This window comes from Delphinus delphis, chromosome 16 (genome assembly GCF_949987515.2).
Source record: "Delphinus delphis chromosome 16, mDelDel1.2, whole genome shotgun sequence".
NCBI lineage: Eukaryota > Metazoa > Chordata > Mammalia > Artiodactyla > Delphinidae > Delphinus > Delphinus delphis.
In genome coordinates this window covers 62,694,590-62,713,013 of record NC_082698.1, presented here as the reverse complement: position 1 = coordinate 62,713,013, position 18,424 = coordinate 62,694,590, and the positions used below count along the sequence as shown (strand labels likewise).

General features: G+C 50.8%; 1 protein-coding gene across 1 annotated transcript in view; it reads left to right on the top strand.

Annotated features, from left to right (window-relative positions):
* The window catches only part of HK1 (hexokinase 1), a 70,703-nt gene extending 53,291 nt beyond the window's left edge, over nt 1–17,412 (top strand). Inside the window, exons 11-18 of the mRNA XM_060034879.1 lie at nt 700–848; nt 1,150–1,269; nt 2,632–2,727; nt 4,449–4,548; nt 8,624–8,807; nt 10,689–10,844; nt 14,626–14,859; nt 16,501–17,412. Coding sequence (XP_059890862.1) covers nt 700–848; nt 1,150–1,269; nt 2,632–2,727; nt 4,449–4,548; nt 8,624–8,807; nt 10,689–10,844; nt 14,626–14,859; nt 16,501–16,645 — 1,184 coding nt within the window. The 3' untranslated portion in view covers nt 16,646–17,412. The remainder of the gene's footprint in view (nt 1–699; nt 849–1,149; nt 1,270–2,631; nt 2,728–4,448; nt 4,549–8,623; nt 8,808–10,688; nt 10,845–14,625; nt 14,860–16,500) is intronic.
* The last annotated feature ends 1,012 nt before the right edge of the window (nt 17,413–18,424 follow it).

Genomic DNA, 18,424 nt, shown 5'->3' with positions numbered 1-18,424 from the left:
AAGGCCAGGCCAGATCCAAGGGGAGGCGGAAATAGATTCCATCTTTTTTTTTTTTTTTTTTTTTTTTTTTTTGCGGTACACGGGCCTCTCACTGTTGTGGCCTCTCCCGTTGCGGAGCACAGGCTCCGGACGCGCAGGCTCAGCGGCCATGGCTCACGGGCCCAGCCGCTCCGCGGCATGTGGGATCTTCCCGGACCGGGGCACGAACCCGTGTCCCCTGCATCGGCAGGCGGACTCTCAACCACTGTGCCACCAGGGAAGCCCAGATTCCACCTTTTGACGGGAAGAACTGCAAAGTCGCTTTGCAAAGAAGCCTGCGTACAGGGAGGAATGACGGTGGCCATTTTTGCAACACTCTACACATTGACATATATTATTAACTTTTATATGAGGTTCCCTAACATCAGGTCATTGTTGCCAAGCTTTTTAGTAGCCTGGTAACATCTATTTGTTTACTGTGACAGGTGCTTCATCTATGGGGCCTTTTGTCCTTCTAGCGTGGCTCAGAGGCTGCGGTGGTCATGAGTTGGTGCCCACCCTCTCTGAGCCTGGGCTGTGTGCTGAGGGAAGACTTAACAGCTTCTCCCCTATATTTAATATGCGGCCTCCTCCCTTGAAAGTCTGACGTCTTGGGGCTACTGGCTGCCAGGAGGCAATACTAACTCTTCTTGACCTTCTTTATGTTCTTGACCACAACAGAGCACGGTGACTTCCTGGCCCTGGATCTTGGAGGAACGAATTTCCGCGTCTTGCTGGTGAAAATTCGTAGTGGGAAAAAGAGAACAGTGGAAATGCACAACAAGATCTACGCCATTCCCACGGAAATCATGCAGGGCACCGGGGAAGAGGTGAGACAGGTTTGCTTTTATACCGCCGTGGCATATGTGCGTCACAGACCTGGCCGGTGGCATCGGGCCCCAGAACCTGCATGTGATACATGCTGCTGTGCAGTTGTGTCTGTGTGGCCCGAAAGCATCAGGTACATTCAGCCATGCTGGGCTTAGGATGCTCAGGGGCTGGGAAGATACTAGGGAGGGGGGCTTGCTCTGCATGTGTCGGGGGCGGGTGGGTATGTGTGTGTACTTGTATGTATGCACTGAAGGTGTGAAACTAGAGGATACATGAGTAAGCCCTTCCTTTCTCCTAAAGCTGTTTGACCACATCGTTTCTTGCATCTCTGACTTCCTGGACTACATGGGCATCAAGGGCCCCAGAATGCCTCTGGGCTTCACGTTTTCGTTTCCCTGCAAGCAGACGAGCTTGGATGCGGTGAGTCTCCTTTTTCCAGGCATCAGACACCGGGCGGTGCTGACTGTCCCTTGGCCAGTGTGGGTCAGCTCTTGAAGCCTCCTCCAGCCTCTGTGTCCTCCCTCGATTCTGGGACAGTTTAGCTGTCACAGTGGGTTGACCCAGGTCTTACGCCACACCCTCCAGCACATCTTAAGACTCTACTCTTCTTTTATCTTATCATTTAAAGAATTCACCTCTTCTGGGAAGCCTTCTGGTCCTCCAGGCAAAAAGAATCTCACCCTCGTGAGTGTTCCCTGTTTCCTCTCATGTTGCCTGGTTATAGCACTTCTTACACAGTTTTTAGTGATCTTTGGTGTCTCTCTTTTCTGCGACGTTGTATGCTCCTTGAGCCGAGGACCTGTGTTCCCCACAGGCCCTAGCACAGTGTGCTATCAGAGAAGATGCTTAATAACTGTTTATTCAATAAATGGAATGAACCAGGGCTCAAGGTCAGGGCTTGAGCACCTGCTGAGGACCACGAGCTGGCCACACAGTTCCTGCCCTCAGGAAGCCGCCAGTCTAGTGGAGCATCTCAGCCTACTCCAACAACACCGGCACCATGCTTAGGGGTGTTGGCAGGCCCGGGGGGACGTTCTGTGTGGAAGGGAGCGGTTGTGCAGAATCATGCAGGCGAGACCCATTCTCTGTGTTTTCACAGGTAGAGGTATGGCCAGGGAGCAGGCCCCGATGTTGGCATCACATCACACGGGACCTTAGGCCAGGGTTTGAGGCACATGATTGGCAGCACTTGGCAAGCCGGGCAGGGCCACCTGCCTCTAGAAGCCAGTTAATCCAGACACGGTGCTGACTCGGGTCTTTTTCCCTCTTAATAACTCCTTCAGATCTCAACGGGTGGATCCATGTAAACTTGGTTTTGCAGTTTTGAAAAGGTCTGGTGGTTTTAACAAGCCGTTCACTTATGCCGTCATCATAGTGAGGACACACCCAGCAAGTGTATACACTACACTCCAATCAAACCTAAAGTTTACTTTAGGTAGTAACAGTGTTCCTAAAAATTTGCATTTCTCCACTTATGTTTTTGGCAGACTGTTCTTCAGAGGAGCTAGTTGGTTATACCACGGGCAGCACCATTAACTTTCTATGCCTCAGTTTCTCCATCTGTGAAGTGGGGATTACAGACCAGACCACTGTGAGGACAGTGAGAGGGGGCAGGCCTGCGGAGGACTCTTTGTATTTTATTGGTTTATGCTTAAGATGTTCCAGCATCGTCTCACTATAAATTCTTAGCAGGTGTTTACTCCGGAAGGAGGGGGTGGAATTTTGTATTCTGCCTAGAAGGATTAATGACACAGGACTCTCCCACTACCCTTCCTATTGCAGGGAATCTTGATCACCTGGACGAAAGGTTTTAAGGCAACTGATTGCGTGGGGCAGGATGTAGCGACCTTACTGAGGGATGCGGTAAAAAGGAGAGAGGTAACTATTAAAAGGATGTTTTTAAAAATCTTTCGTGGGCTTCCCTGGTGGCGCAGTGGTTGAGAGTCTGCCTGCCGATGCAGGGGACACGGGTTCGTGCCCCGGTCCGGGAGAATCCCACATGCCGCAGAGCGGCTGGGCCCGTGAGCCATGGCCGCTGAGCATGCGCGTCCAGAGCCTGTGCTCCGCAACGGAAGAGGCCACAACAGTGAGAGGCCCGCGTACCGCAAAAATAAAAATATAAAGAATTCATACGATACAGAACCCTGTGACAAGGGTATTAAGGTTTCCCCAACTGATGGCAATAAAAGAGAGCAGAACAGTTTTGTGTTATTAAAGGATAGTTTAAGGAATGTAAAATCATGGCTCTCCTCCAGCTTGAAAAAGGGAAAAGCAGCCCCTGGCAGGGGGGCACAGCCGGGCACTGCCGCAGAGCACAGCCGTCATCACAGCCCCCTTGCGACCGCGATGGAATCAAATGAGCAGGAAGCGCTGCGTCATCATGGCAGAACTTGGCACGTGCTCAGAGATGGCCCTGCTTCCTGCCAGCATCCAGTCCTGAGCAAAACCCCACTTCTTAGAACCCTCCCTAAAACCACCAGCACAGGCTCAGATCCTATAACTGTGCTTTCTAGTACTTTCTGGCACGCACCATGGGATGTGTTTGCCTGTGTTGCAACCAACCAGTCAGGAAGTCCAGGTTTTTCCACTGTGGGTATGTTTCTGGTGGTCTTTGGCTGGAGGACATTGACTGACAAAATATAAAATGAAAAATTCCGAAGTTTTTATTTAACTCATTAATTAATGAGGGAATCAGAAGTTAAAAAAAAAAAAGGTCCGTTCAAGTGTCTCCAGTTCAGAAGAGCAGATTAATTAATATACACAAGCAGTCAGGGAGGCTGAAATGTATGGGTTGGAAGAGGGATCGATTGTTCCTGGAAGAGGGTGCTAGACGACAGCTAATATTTCTTTGAAAAGAAACCTGATGCCCTCTTTTTGCCCATTTCACAACTCTTAATCTCATTGTTCTTCCAAGGTACTTTCCATGCATATACCAACGTACACACATTTAAAAAATGGGAGTCATACCGTGTATACTATATTACAGCTGGCTTTTTTCACTTGCTATGAAATAGGAGTCTTTCGTGTCACTACCTAGAGGCCAGCCTCATTCACTTTCTTGGCTGTGCAGAATTCCAGAGTTTGCCCGAACCAGGCCTTACATGCCCCTTTTGATCTAGATTTGGGTTGTTTCTCCTTCTGGCTCGCATAAGTCACGCAGATACCCTTGGATGTGCCTTTGTGCACCTGTATGCTTGTCTCCGAAGAACAGATTCTGAGACATAGATTTGGTACTTCCATTTTGCCCTCTGAAAGGCTATAATACTTTAACCTGCCAAGAGAAAGAGTTACTTGGCCACTGTCCCTTGTCTCTTCTCCATTCCGCAGTGCCCACTGGGCTGCCGCTCTAGGACTCATGGCCATCTGTGAAATGGGTAGAATACTTCCTTTCTTCAGAGCTCAAGCGTCAGATACATCAGTAATAGTAGATGTTTAGTGAAGAAGCATTTCATTACCTTTCACAGGCTGGTAAGGAAACTATTTCAGATGACGCACCAGCAGCTTTCTGACTGCAGTGCAGCAGAGTGACCCTGCAGAACTCAAGCCGGGCAGCGCTGTCCCTCCCCTAAAGCTAAACCTGTGTCTCTTTCTTTCCAAAGGAATTTGACTTGGACGTGGTGGCTGTGGTCAATGACACGGTGGGCACCATGATGACCTGTGCTTATGAGGAGCCCACCTGCGAGGTTGGACTCATCGTAGGTGGGTGTCCTGGAAGGTCTTTTTCTGGGGCAGGGTAGGCTGGGTTTTCCTGTTCTGTGGGGCCCTGAGCCAACAGTTCAGCCCTCGGTGTGAGACAGTATATCTGTCAGCACTGTCCCCTTAACCCACCTCCAGAGTTTCATCATGGCCTGAGGCTGCAGGGCTGTCCAGGGGTTTCCCCTCCCAACACCCAGCCCACGAGGCTTCCAGTTGACTGTAAGCAGATTGTCAGCAGGAACGGAGCTCTCCAGGAGTGCTGCCCCCAGGTGGCTCACACGGCCCCGGCCCCCCCGGCGGACAGGGTGGGAGTGCTTGGAGCTGGCCTCGTCAGCAGGGCTTGTAGGGAGGGACCCGGGCAGGTGTTGCGGGGCCGGGGCCTGTGGCTGGGAAGAAAGCAAGCCTCCTCTTCTCCTGACTGTGGAGAAGGGCCCGAGGGCAGTCTGGGCGCCATTTAGCCTTTAGCACCAATGATCCCAGCTGCTGAAGTGGGAGGCATATTACTGAGCCAAAACCTGGGTCTGCTCACCTGTGCACAGTAAAGCCAATCTACTGACACTGGGTTGTGGTGAAGGAAGAGTGCAGCATTTTTTATGTTTTGTTATGTTTTTGGTTTTTTGCTGGGGGGAGCGGGGATAGACAAAGAGGCACAGGACTGAAAGGGCAGCGTTTATTGTGAGGCGCCATACAAGGAGTCCAGGACAGCCAACGCTCAGGAAGCCCGAACTCCTCCATACAGTTCAGCACGGCCTTTTTATTTATTTTTATTTTGGCTGTGCTGGGTCTTCGTTTCTGTGCGAGGGCTTCCTCTAGTTGCGTTGAGCGGGGGCCACTCTTCATCACGGTGCGCGGGCCTCTCACTATCGCGGCCTCTCTTGTCGCGAGGCACAGGCTCCGGACGCGCAGGCTCAGTAGTTGTGGCGCACGGGCTTAGTCGCTGCGCGGCATGTGGGATCCTCCCAGACCAGGGCTCGAATTAGCAGGCAGATTCTCAACCGCTGCGCCACCAGGGAAGCCCCCAGCACAGCCTTTTTAAAGGCCAGGTGAGGGAGGGGCGTCTCAGGGTCTGTGATCAGCTCCTGCACAATTCTCTGATTGGTTGATGGTGAGGTAACAGGACGGTGTCACGGGTTAACATTAACAGTCCTTAGGCTCCAGCAGGCCTGGGGCTATGTTCTCAAGGTCATCAAGTAGCTAATATCTTCCATTTGGTGGGGGTTTTAGCATCAGTAAAACAACTTAGGGAATGTGCATCAGACACTATTATCTAGGTACTTCAGAGAGGAGCTAAAGTAGAGGATATGGGAGAGGGGTCTGTCCCGGGAAGGCCCCATAGGGTCCTGCTCGGTTAGAGGCAGAGGGATTATCTGGCTTTGCAGGTTGTTCCCTTATAATCCAAGCACAGTAGGGGTCTGGGCCTTGAGAGCACAAGATTCCAGAAGCATCTTGATTTTAGGCTCCAAGAAAAACATTTGCCTAACTGATGCTGTTCCTAATGTCAGGGATGCTGGGAAAAGGCCCGGTTTCTTAGCTAACACCTGCAGAGCATCCCTGGGCGGAGAGAGTCAGCAAGCAGCCTGCTGCTTGGACCTGGGAGATTGGGCGAGGGCCCCAGCAGGCTGCCTTCCTGGTGCCAGGAAGCCCTTTTCATTTGTTAAACCACTTTTGGCTCCTGTAGAAATTTTAAAAAGCTAGGGAGCAGCCCCAGGTAAATGTCGTTTGGGGCCTGGCTTTGGGGCTCTTTGTTTCTTCCTTTCTTTTGCAAAGCTTTCTTTCTCCACCCGGCCCCTCCCTTCCTTCTGCTTATGAATGGGCTTAGGTGTGAAATGCAAAGCTAGAGTGACACAGCACTTTCTCTGCTTGGGCCTGACCTCACCTTCCTGGCCAGAGGTCAGGCCCGCAAATGCCGGGGGTCCGGAGGTGGGGGGTGGGGGTAGGGGGTTCTCCCGCTGCCTTCAAAGTCACTCTTTCCCTCTGTCATCAGTTGATCTCTGCTCAGAACGCCCATGAGCAAGAAGTATAATTTACACGTTTTGGCTTTCTTTGCATCCCTTCCACTTCTGGGGCTCCTCTTCCCTCAGTTTTACACTTTGGGTGAAAGGGAGTCGAGAAAACAAAAATAATCCAGTTATGTTACCCGAAAACTGGGTTGGCTTCTTGGTGGGTGTCGAGCCCAAGGACACAACCAAACCAAAGATCAGAAGGAAGGATTTATTACTTGCAGCAAGAGAACACTGGGGATCTTTCCCAAAGCAGCGTCTCCTCAAACAGAAAAATTGGGGAAGTTTTAAGCTAAGGGTACGTGCATATTCATGAAGGGGCTTGGGCAGAGGAGAATTCAGTATAGAATTGGGGCAGAGGTTGACAGAGTCCAGGCTTCAGTTGATTTAAGTCACGAGGGTCAGGAAAGGTCAACATCACCATCCCTTAGGTTACACTTGATCTGGTGGTTGAGTGCCCAGCGGGGGTTTAAATTCTGCAAAACAGCTCAAGAAAGTGCTTCAGGCTAATCTTTACCACTGAAACAGAGCTAGGAGTCTTTACAACTGATTTATGATCTTTGCTATTGTTACTTCTCATGCCTGGTAACAGTTGGTCCTTTCGTTCCCTTCAAATCATTATTACTGAGACCTGTTCAAGAGCAAGCATTGTGGCCAGGCTTAGACCACAAAATGGTTTAGGCCAAAATGGCTCCTCTTATATCAAGAGAGTCATGCCTGTTTGTCTTTCTCTGGAGACCCCCTACCCTATCTGCTTACAGTTACACAGTCAGAAGCATCTGTGAATTCTACTTAAGTTCCTTTAAAGGGCATAAAACAGCCAGAGCCCACTTGTCTAGCTGGTAGAGGTGTCCTTGTGTCCCTTAAGGATGTTGAAAATCCATCGACCTCTGTCTCCCACCCAGGGTGTGTCCACGGTGCTCGAGGGCCTTGCGGCTGCAAGTGTAATCCCTGGCCACCTGCGAGTGTGTTAGAAATGCAAGGTCTTAGGCCTCACCCCAGACCTCCTGAATCAGAAAATCCATCTTAACAGCTCCTCAGGGGATTCAGGTGTATGTTAAAGTATCTGTGTGAGAGACTCCTTGGTTAGTTGACTGGTTTTTAAATTTCCAGTCCATTGACTGAGACGAGGCCAGTGACCACAAGTTTGGATGTCTGGCTGTTAAATCTGCTGTGAAAGTTTTAGAACGCTTCCTCTCAGCATCTGTACCTAACTACTCCTAGTCGAGAACAGCAAACAGTTTGTGGTCCAGCCCTAGTCCTTGGGGGGCCACAGTCTGACTAGCCCTGCCCTGGGGAGGTCAGGGATGGAGATCAGAGGCTCCTGGTCCCCTGGAAGCCGTTTGTCTATTTGTGTGTATACAGTGTAGGGGTGCACTCAGGGAAACATCCCTTTTCTCAGGAGAATCATCAGAATCTCAAAGAGATCTGTGATACCAAAATGGTGAGGAGCCATTGCTTTAGAAGGGCACCGTTGAGATGCTCAGGACACTGTCCTTCCCTGAACTAACTGTGGGCCTCATTTTGGAACACACAGGAGAGTTCATTCAGGCAGAGTCCACGGCCAAGTTTGATAAGAAAAGATAAGTGGACATGCATGGTGGGATAGTAGACAACCCCTCCATGTAATATTTTATATGTATGTGTGTATATACATATAAATGCAGTATATGTGTGTGTGTGTATATGTGCAGAGAGAAGGAAAGAGAAATAGAGAAATATCCTTCCAGTCTGAATGCTGCCTGAACTTCTACCATTGAAAATACATCCCTTTGTTGTAAGACCATCTTGTATTAAAATAAACAGAGCCCTGCGTGGACAGGTAAACACACGAGGCTCTCGGTGTTGATGTCTTAGTATAAAGTAAGTTAATCAAATGCTCTGGGCAGTTTTAACTCTGATTTTGCCTTTATATTTTGAGATTTTTCCTGGAAGACATTGGGAAAGTGAAGCTATTACTTTGTTCATCTCAAACGTGTGCCCCTCTCTGTGGAGCCCCAGGCCCCACGTCTATCTGCAATCCCCCTACCCACTAAGCATGGTGGTGTGGCCATTCATTCTCTCCTCATGTATTCCAGGGACGGGCAGCAATGCCTGCTACATGGAAGAAATGAAAAACGTCGAGACGCTAGCAGGAAACGAGGGCCAAATGTGTATCAACATGGAGTGGGGTGCCTTTGGGGACAACGGGTGTCTGGATGACATCAGAACGATCTATGACAAACTGGTGGATGAATATTCTCTAAACGCTGGGAAGCAAAGGTAATCCCACCTGGTGGAGGAGACGGGATGGGAGGGCATTCTGCCTGTTACAACGGAAGAAGTTTCTAGGAGTGGGGTTTGCACAAAGCCTGGAGACTGTGGTCCCTCAGGTTCACTCTTGACCTTGGCTTTTGGCCCAAGGAGAGCAGAGAACTTAGGGGTGGAGGGTGGTGGCAGCACATGGTACAAGATGGCCCAGGGTTGATGTTCTGTGCAGGTGCCTCTGGGGACAGGGTAGCAGTGGCCACACCACTCCTCTCAGTGACCGTGTTTATCCTGCAACATTCTGGCCTTCTCATTGCTCTCTGTTTCTTCCCCATCAGGCTAATAGAAATCTGTTGGTCAGCAGGTTTTTGCCTTGTTTAGCAGGACACATTTGACCTGCAGTTGTTAAAGGGCAAGGGAAATTAGGACGTCGCCAGTGGGAGTGGGGGGCTCCCCATCACTGGTGAGGCAGAGGCCCGCCACCCACCAATTCCTCCTTTTCCCACGGCAGACCTCCTGCACCACCTAGTGGCTGATTGGATCTTTGCAGCTCGGGTGTCAGGGGCCCTCCCCAAGATGGCAGTGTCCACCCTTCCCAGCATAGAGACAAATGACCCCTTGTCTCAAGCTCCCAGGGATCAGGCCATCCTCTGCCGTAGCCAAGACGAGGTGGTCTAAGCCGTGCCCCCAGGAGCAGAATGAAGAGCTGGGGGTAATACCTCCCAAACATAGGTGATTCTGCAGCTGACCTCAAGATTTTTGTCTTTTCCAGATACCACCTATGCTTAATGTTTTTCTTTAAATCAGCTTGTATTCTTACATTTAATGAGGGAGGAAAACCAATATTACCATAAAATGGATATAGTGTAGAACAGCGTTATTTCAATCCTAGCTACTGTGCCTACCAACAGCTCTACAGGAAGACCCCCTTTGTTATAAGGGAGCTCAGTAGAGGTTGGAAGTGGTTAGAGCCATATCAGCATCAAACTTATCAACACCAAGGAGATGTCTCCTTGATGGAATGAAAAGGACTAGATGGGAACTGATGATAGGAGTTCTAGTTCGTGTTTTTCCTGTGGACCACCCGAAGTCTTCTGGAGTATCCACATTCCAGTGGAGTCGTGCCAGCTTGGGGACACTGGGATGGGGTGTGTGCATGGAAGCATTTAAAGCCCATGCCATTTCTTGAGGCTCCTGAGCATGGAGAGGACAGGAATTAAAAGCCCCCACGAACAGGTGACCCTCAGGGGTGTGGTGGCCACCTGGGTCCTCCAGCCTGTGTGGCTTTATCACTCTGTGGGTACTTGACCAGCACTCTGGGTTTTGGCAAAACCTTCCAAAAATCTAGTGGGAACTTTCCCTGTGTTGTCTTGTTCCTTTAAGCCATTTGCTGGTTCTACAGGTATTGATTGAGCACCTGACTGAGAGCAACGCTGAGCTGTGCTGGGCCCTGGGACTCAAAGCTGAGCAAGACACACATTCTCTGTCCCCTCGAGGCTTTCGCTGCAGGAGTGCCAAGGGGCGGAGGACCTGTGTGTGCTGTGAAGAAGGGAGGGTGCATGGGAGCTGAGATAGGCAGGGGGAGGACAGACCTCTTGGAGCCGTGCTGGGCAAGTTGAGAGCTGAGAGCTGGAGTGGGGTTTCGCCAGGCAAAGGCAGGGAGTCAGGTGAGGAAGAGGATGGTCCAGCAGTGAGGCAGAGTGCTGGTACTTTTGCGTCTGATCCTAGGAGGGTTGGGGATTCCTCAGTCCTTCCCGGTCTCACGCTCTGCGTCTGCCAGGGAGCACAGGGCTGGGTGCACGGGTCGGTGACGCCGATGAGGCACAGTAAGGCGCCCGGGGTTACTGTGAGACCGCAGGCTTCATATAGACACCCAGTCCGCTCCTCTCGTTCCAGGTATGAGAAGATGATCAGCGGTATGTACCTGGGTGAAATCGTCCGCAACATCTTGATAGATTTCACCAAGAGGGGATTCCTCTTCCGAGGGCAGATCTCTGAGCCGCTGAAGACTCGGGGCATCTTTCAGACCAAGTATCTCTCTCAGATCGAGAGGTGAGTGGGCAGGGCCTTCCCTATTAGAGGTGGACCTGGCCAGGGGGCCGTGATGGGGGCAGTAGGCAACACAGGGGACATTTTGGCCATTTGGGAGGGTTTTGTTCTTCCTCTGGAGTAGTAGGCCCTGAGCGGTTGCATTTTGAAGTTCCATAATTTTACTATAAATCATTTCCTTTTATTCATCCTGTATGTTAGGGCATTATATTGATTTGTTTGAAATCATCCTGTGTGTAAGTAGGTTACATTCCAGGATAGGAAAGGTGCATCACATATATTTGTATTGAAGGACCATTGAGTCCAGAAGAGCTAAGCACCCCTGGTCTGGCCTCACCCTCTTTTCCTCTGAAAGGCAGCCTAGGATGCATAGCTCACCGCCCACCGTGCCCCCCAGCGAGCTGCTTCTGTCTTCCTCCTGTTTTTCTCATGTAGAGTGAACATTTCATCTGTGCCTTTGCCATCTCCCACAGTGAGCTGTGAGAAGAGGTGGAAAAGTGCTCAGCAAAAGCCACCTTCATTTTAGAATGGTCACGATAGCAGCACTGACACTGGCTCGGCTCGGGTCTGCCCCTCGCTTTCGCCGAGGCCTGTGTCTGTAACCTTCAGGTAGAGCTCACTGCCCACCAGAACCCACGCGGTGAAGTGCTAGCTGCAGACAGGGGCCCTGCGGCACTGACCCTGGAGGACTTGGGCACGTGGAGTGATGGCATTTCACAGCTGCAGCGGGGGGGTCACCATGATAGGGAACCAAGCTCCCCACTGCTTTCTCTCCTCATTCTAAGTTCACCCAGGGGCCAAGTGTGGAAAATAGGAGCCAGAGAAGAATGAGAAGAAAATATCAGTGAATATTTCTTTTCTTTTTTTTTTTTTTTGGCGGTATGTGGGCCTCTCACTGCTGTGGCCTCTCCCGTTGCGGAGCACAGGCTCCAGACGTGCAGGCCCAGCGGCCATGGCTCATGGACCCAGCCGCCCTGCAGCATGTAGGATCCTCCCGGACCGGGGCATGAACCCGTGTCCCCTGCATCGGCAGGCGGACTCTCAACCACTTCGCTACCAGGGAAGCCCCAGTGAATATTTCTTGTTAACATTCTTTTATTGTGGTAGATAATATATAACATTAAATTTACCATCGTTACCATTTTGGAAGTGGGCAGTTCAGTGGCATTAAGTACATTCACATTGTTGTTCAGCCATCGTCACCATCCATCTCTAGAACTTTTTCATCATCCCGAACTGAAATTTTGTCCCCGTTAAACACTAACTCCCCATTTCCTGCCTCCCCCCAGCCCCTGGCAACCACCTTTCTACCTTCTGTGTCTATGAATTTGACTCCTCTAGTGACTTCATGTAAGTGGAATCATACAGCATTTGTCCTTTCACATCTGGCTTATTGCACTTAGCATAATGTCTCCAAGGTGCATCCATGTTGTAGCATGTGTCAGAATTTCCTTGCTTTTTAAGGCTGAATAATTCTCTGTATGTATACACTACATTTTGTTTATCCATTCATCCATCCGTGGACACTTGGGTTGCTTCCACCTGTTGTCTGTTGTGAATAATGCTGTTGTGAACATGAGTGTACAAATACACAATCGAGTCCCTGCTTTCAATTCTTTGGGATGTATACCCAAAAGTGGAATTGCTGAATCACATAATTATTTTACTTATTTATTTATTTGGAGGAACTGCCATCCTGTTTTCCACAGTGGCTGTACCATTTTAACATCCCACCAACAGTATATACAAGGGCTCCGACTTCTCCACATCTTCGCCAACACTTATTCTCTTCTGTTTTTGTTTTTCTTTTAATAATAGCTATCCTGATGGGTGTGAAGTGCTGGGGAAGGTCCTTTCAAGTGTAATAGCAAAGGAAGAGATCATAAAAAAATGCCAAATTTAGCTGCATAATTCTATAAGATAAAAACAAAATCAGTCATCAAGCTTAAAAGACAAACAGAAAACTAAGGAAAACATTTGCATTATATATGCAAGATGCAGAGCATGGCATGGTGGGCAAGAGCTTTGGCAGGTCTGGTCTTGACACCTGCTCTACCCCATTGGCTGTGAGCTTTGGGTGAGTTACTCGATCTCTCCGAGCTTCAATTTCCGCATCTTTAAAATGGGAATAATCATACATGGATCAGTTGGCTGTTAGGAGGAGGAATAAGGTGATGTATGTAAAGCACGTGTCACATAGTAAGTCCTCAGAAAAGGCTGACTGTTCTTACCACTGCTGTTGTGTTCATCATCAGTCATTGTCAACTCTTTCAGTTTAATGAGGAGACAAATATCTCAGGAGAACAAAGAGTTTTGGTATAAGGTAGTTCATATGGCCAGTAAACAAAAACAAAAACAGTAATCCTCACTAATAGAGAGGAGCACAGATTAAACCAGTGTGATGCCATTCTTACCAAATTGTCCAGTGTTTTTAATTTTTAAAAAAATTTATTGGGCTTCCCTGGTGGTGCAGTGGTTGAGAGTCTGCCTGCTGATGCAGGGGACACAGGTTCGTGCCCCGGTCTGGGAAGATCCCACATGCCGTGGAGCGGCTGGGCCCGTGAGCCATGGCCGCTGAGCCTGTGCATCTGGAGCCTGTGCTCCGCAACGGGAGAGGCCACAGCAGTGAGAGGCCCACGTACATACAAAAAAAAAGAAAAATTTACTTCTTTTATTTATTTTTATTTTTGGCTGTGTTGGGTCTTCGTTGCTGTGCACGGGCTTTCTCTAGTTGAGGCGAGCGGGGGCTACTCCTCATTGTGGTGCGCGGGCTTCTCGTTGCAGTGGCTTCTCTTGTTGCGGAGGACGGGCTCTAGGTGTGTGGGCTTCAGTAGTCGTGGCACGTGGGCTCAGTAGTGGCTCGCGGGCTCTAGAGCGCAGGCTCAGTTGTTGTGGCGCATGGGCTTAGTTGCTCCGCGGCATGTGGGATCTTCCCTGACCAGGGCTCGAACCCGTGTCGCCTGCATTGGCAGGCGGATTCTTAACCACTGTGCCACCAGGGAAGCCCCTTTCCACTGGGGACAAGTAAGGCCAAATACTCTGTTAGAGACAGTAAATTGATATAACTTTCAGAAAGGCACTTGGCAATATGTATCAAAAACCCTTTGACCGAGAAATGTATCCTAAGGGGAAAATCTGACTTGCACCAACAGGAACAGCATCAGAGTGTTACTTTATATTAGCAGAAAATTGCAAACAACTTAAATTTCTCTAGACTGGCTAAATAAATTATGGTCATCCCCAGAATAGACTACTATGGCAGCTTTTACCAATCTTGGTCTCAGATAAGGAGGTGGGAACTTGCTCAGATGTATGAAGCATGAAAAACAGCAAGAAAGAAAACCATATATAAAGGACAAGCCTGCAACATTGTTAATCAACTACACTGCAATATAAAACAAAAATTTTAAAATAAATAAAGAACAAGCCTATTCACATATCAGGACAAAGACATTGTTTAATGATATCCAAGAAAAATAGATTGGAAGGAAATATATTTAAACGTTAATAGTATTTTCCCCAGTGTTGGGATTGTAGATGGTTTTAATTTTCCAATTTTTATTTTTCTAGATTTGCTAGTTTTTCTACAACTTAACATGTAATACTTTGGGGATCATTAAAAAACATAGACAAGTAAATGTTATTTTCAAGGGGAGAGAAAACCCCACGACCCTTTTCATGGATAAGTGCAGTGATTTGGGGCCGGCTCCTTTGGAGTCGGTGGCTTCTGTGCTGCTCTCGTGGGTCCTGCTTCATCCAGCCTCCTGGCTTTTGTCCCCCTCAGTGACCGATTAGCGCTGCTGCAGGTCCGGGCCATCCTCCAGCAGCTTGGCCTGAACAGCACATGCGACGACAGCATCCTTGTGAAGACCGTGTGCGGGGTAGTGTCCAAGAGGGCCGCACAGCTGTGTGGCGCGGGCATGGCTGCCGTGGTGGACAAGATCCGTGAGAACAGGGGGCTGGACCACCTCAACGTGACTGTGGGCGTGGACGGGACGCTCTACAAGCTTCATCCGCAGTGAGTGGGGCTTCCGGTGGGGATGGGCAGAGCTTCCTGGGCAGGCAAGGCCCCTTTATGGCTATGGGACATCAGGATGTGATTCCCACCAGGAAAATTCCTCACCAGGACACAGCCAACCTGCAGGCTGTGTGGTCAGGGTGGGGCTTGTCTGGGACGAGGAAATGAGCTGCTCTGAAATTTACCTGGGATGCCTGGGGAGGTGGAGAAGCAGCTTCACTTGGCCAGCTCACACCTGTGGCCTGGCATTTCCTGCTTTCCCCTCCTCCTGGGCCTCTCTCATCCAGGTGGGGAGCAGGAAAGGAGGTAAGGGTGGGTGTCCACTTACCCATCAGCCTGGCCGGGAGGCTGTGTTTGGTAAGCGGGAAGAGGGAGTGAAGGAAAGGGGAAGGGGCCCACTGTCTTGTCCACCTGCTAAATCAGTTTGTCAAGAGCCTTGGAAGGCAGGAGCGGTTTTGGCCCTGGGCTTTGTAGCAGGGAGGCGGGTGGGATGTGACCTCCCTGACGTTTTGGTCGGGTGTCCAGCACCCCATATGCTGGAGGAGGAGAAGTGAGCCCATCTGCTCTTTGATCTACCACACATCCCAAAGCTTGGCTCTTATGAATAGAGCGACCATATTATTGTCGAAATGGAGGTACTTTTGCCAATCAAGAGGGTGCTACTAATAATCACACTGGGACCGTCCCCAGTAAACTGGGCCGCTCACTCCACTTAAAAGCAACCTCACCCAACTCAGTGTAGGCGTTGCCTGCCTGCGTCATGGCCGTGGCTTGGGATGAAAGCATCTGTTGGGCTCCACCCCAACCTCTGTCTCTCCACCTTCATAGCTGTCCTCGTTGTCCCTGTGGTTTAGAGCTAGGCTTTGGAGCCGCACGTGGACATGCTTGGTTTTAATCTTGGTACCACCGTGTAGGAGCTGTGCTCAGTGGCTTCATCTCTGCCCAGTCTCCTCTTCATGGGAAAATGACCACCGGCAGGCCGGACATCACATGTATAAAGTGTGGGACACCTAGGAGGAATTCAGCAAAGGGCAGTCAGTATTTCCTCTAGGGGCGCCACTGCCCTGAGCATCCGCGGCCTGGCGCTATCGCATTTTCAGCACAAAATGCAAGAACCCAGAGTCACCTCTCATTTACAGATTATAGTTCATGGGGGTGGGGGGGCTCCCTCTCTTAGCTTCAGGTGCTGGGTTGGGGGTGGAGTCCTCTCAGAGGACTGCAGCTGGGGGTGGGTGACGTTCGTTTCCATGCAGCCTGCTGAGCTGACCCAGTGCCGGACCAGCTTGGCCCACCTCAGTGGTCCACACCCAGGTCCCAGCACCCCTTCTTGGTTTTCGGTCCCGTCGGAGCCTCAGGCTTTGAGGATGGGAGCCGTCTGGGTGTGTTACTCATGCCTTAGCCCTCAGAAGGTGTACAGAGCAGCTGGTTTCGGATTCTCCGGCCTCCCTGCTGCAAATTGTAACAGGACTGGCTGTAAACCCACTTTCTCCCAGATGTTCTCAATAAGCCGCAGCTGCTTCCAAGCAGCCCCTCCCAGCTCGCTTCCCTCCTCATTGTTAGGGTGCTTCAGCGTCTTCAGGTGGGTCCGGCGTCTCTCCTCATATTCCTCTACCTACCCTTCTCTACTTTTGTCCTTTTTAGTTTCTCCAGAATCATGCACCAAACCGTGAAGGAACTGTCACCAAAGTGTAACGTGTCCTTCCTCTTATCCGAAGACGGTAGCGGCAAGGGAGCCGCCCTCATCACGGCAGTGGGCGTTCGGCTCCGGCAAGAAACGAGCAGCTAAGAGTCCTGGACCCCCCAGCCTGCTGCCCTTCCAGCACTTCTCTCTTCAAGCAGCGCCCCCCTGTTCTGCCCAGCGAGCTGTGCTGGGAGACGCCGGCACCAAAGCCCGCCAGCACCACCGCGGGGAGGAAAACAGAAGCCAAGTAATGGCGCGTAACGTAGGGTACAAAATAGAGTGTGTGCTGTTGGTAATCTCCCTGACCTCCAGATCCCTCCTCACCTGCCCTGCCACTTTGCATGATTTGACTTCAACCTGGTCGTACGTTCCCCACATGTGAAGTTTAGTGGCGTCCGTTTCTAACTTATGCATTAGTCCAACAGTTATTTATTGGCTCAAAATGAAAAGTCACACCATCTGACAGGCCTTATGGGCCTCCGCAGCCCGTCCTTGGGGATGTGTCCCCCGTGTGCAATGTATTTTCACCAGCAGACACTGCCGGGACTCCTCCCACGGGTGCATCAGCTGCCGCTTCCTCCCGGCCCCGCACCCATCGCTGTCTGGTGTCCCATCAGGGCGTGTCAATGCCACTGAACTGTGTGTCCGTGGAACTGGTCCTAGCCACATTGTGACAGTCTTGCATCCTGTCTGTCTCGGGGAGGGGAGGTGGGCAGTCCTGCGGGAAAGTGTCTTGTCTCCGTTTGGGTAAAACGAACCAATCAAGAAACAGTACGCTCATTGGAATTTCCCATCGCTTTTGTGAGCCATGTTGTATGACCTAGTAAACTTTGTACCAATTCAAAGACCCGAGTGACGCTTAATGGTTGGGGAGTGGGGAGGACATCAGGGGATGTGGCAGAAACCAAACCCTGGGGGGTCTCGTGGCCTTCTGGGTCAGGGCAGAGTTTGAAATGAAGGCTGTGTTCTTCAGCGTGCAGCCTTCTTTTGGCTTGAGGACTTCTGTACTCTCCCTGCAGAGGGTCAAGAAGTAGCCTATCCCCTTCTTCTAGCACCTGCCCTTCCACTTCCCTGCTCCAGCCCCGGGGGCCTACCGCAGGGAGGGACTCCTGCAGCCCCCGCCTCGACACCTCTCAGAAGGTAAAGGGATGGAAGGCCCCCGTCTTCCAATAGCCTGGCTTCCTCACTTGTAGTTGGAACAAAGGAAAAGTCAGCTTGGCTTGCGGGGGCTGTTGGAAGCCCCATGAGAGGACAGGGCAACACTGGCCCTCCCTCCTGCTGTGCTAGCGTGGGTCCTGCCCTCATGACCCTCTCTGCCAACTCCAGGACGATGGATGAAGAGATCCCCTTCCCTGAGCAGATGAGGCCTTGCAGCAGCCCAGGGTAGCAGGGTTGCTGTCCTCTCCCCAACCCCCATCATAGACGAACCCCTTCTGTGGGCCTTTGTCTGACCCTGTCATCCCTGCCCCACCGCAGTCTTGAGGTGCTCTTCCACTCTGTGGCTGCCGTTTGGGGTTCTCCCCCAGCCTGTCTGTGGACCCCACATCAGTCCCCATTCTGGTACCGTGTGATTGAGGTGCGATGTGAGTCTCCCAGGCCATGACCACACCTCTGGTGGCTTTTCCCAGGACTGACTGCATGCTCCCTTGGTGTGGTGAGACCAGAGTCCCGTTATTTGTCACTGCCGGTGCCTATGACACAGTGATCTTGTGGAGAACACAGATAACATTGAAGTCCAGGTGTGCACTTACAGTGTTACGTGATGCTTCTGGAGGGGCCGTGAGGTGGGAAGGGTGAGTCAGCAAGCAGGGTGAGGTGTGGACTGGGCTGGGCCTGGAGCTTTCTGGGAGATGGGACGGTGGGTGTTCTCTGCCTGCCACCTCC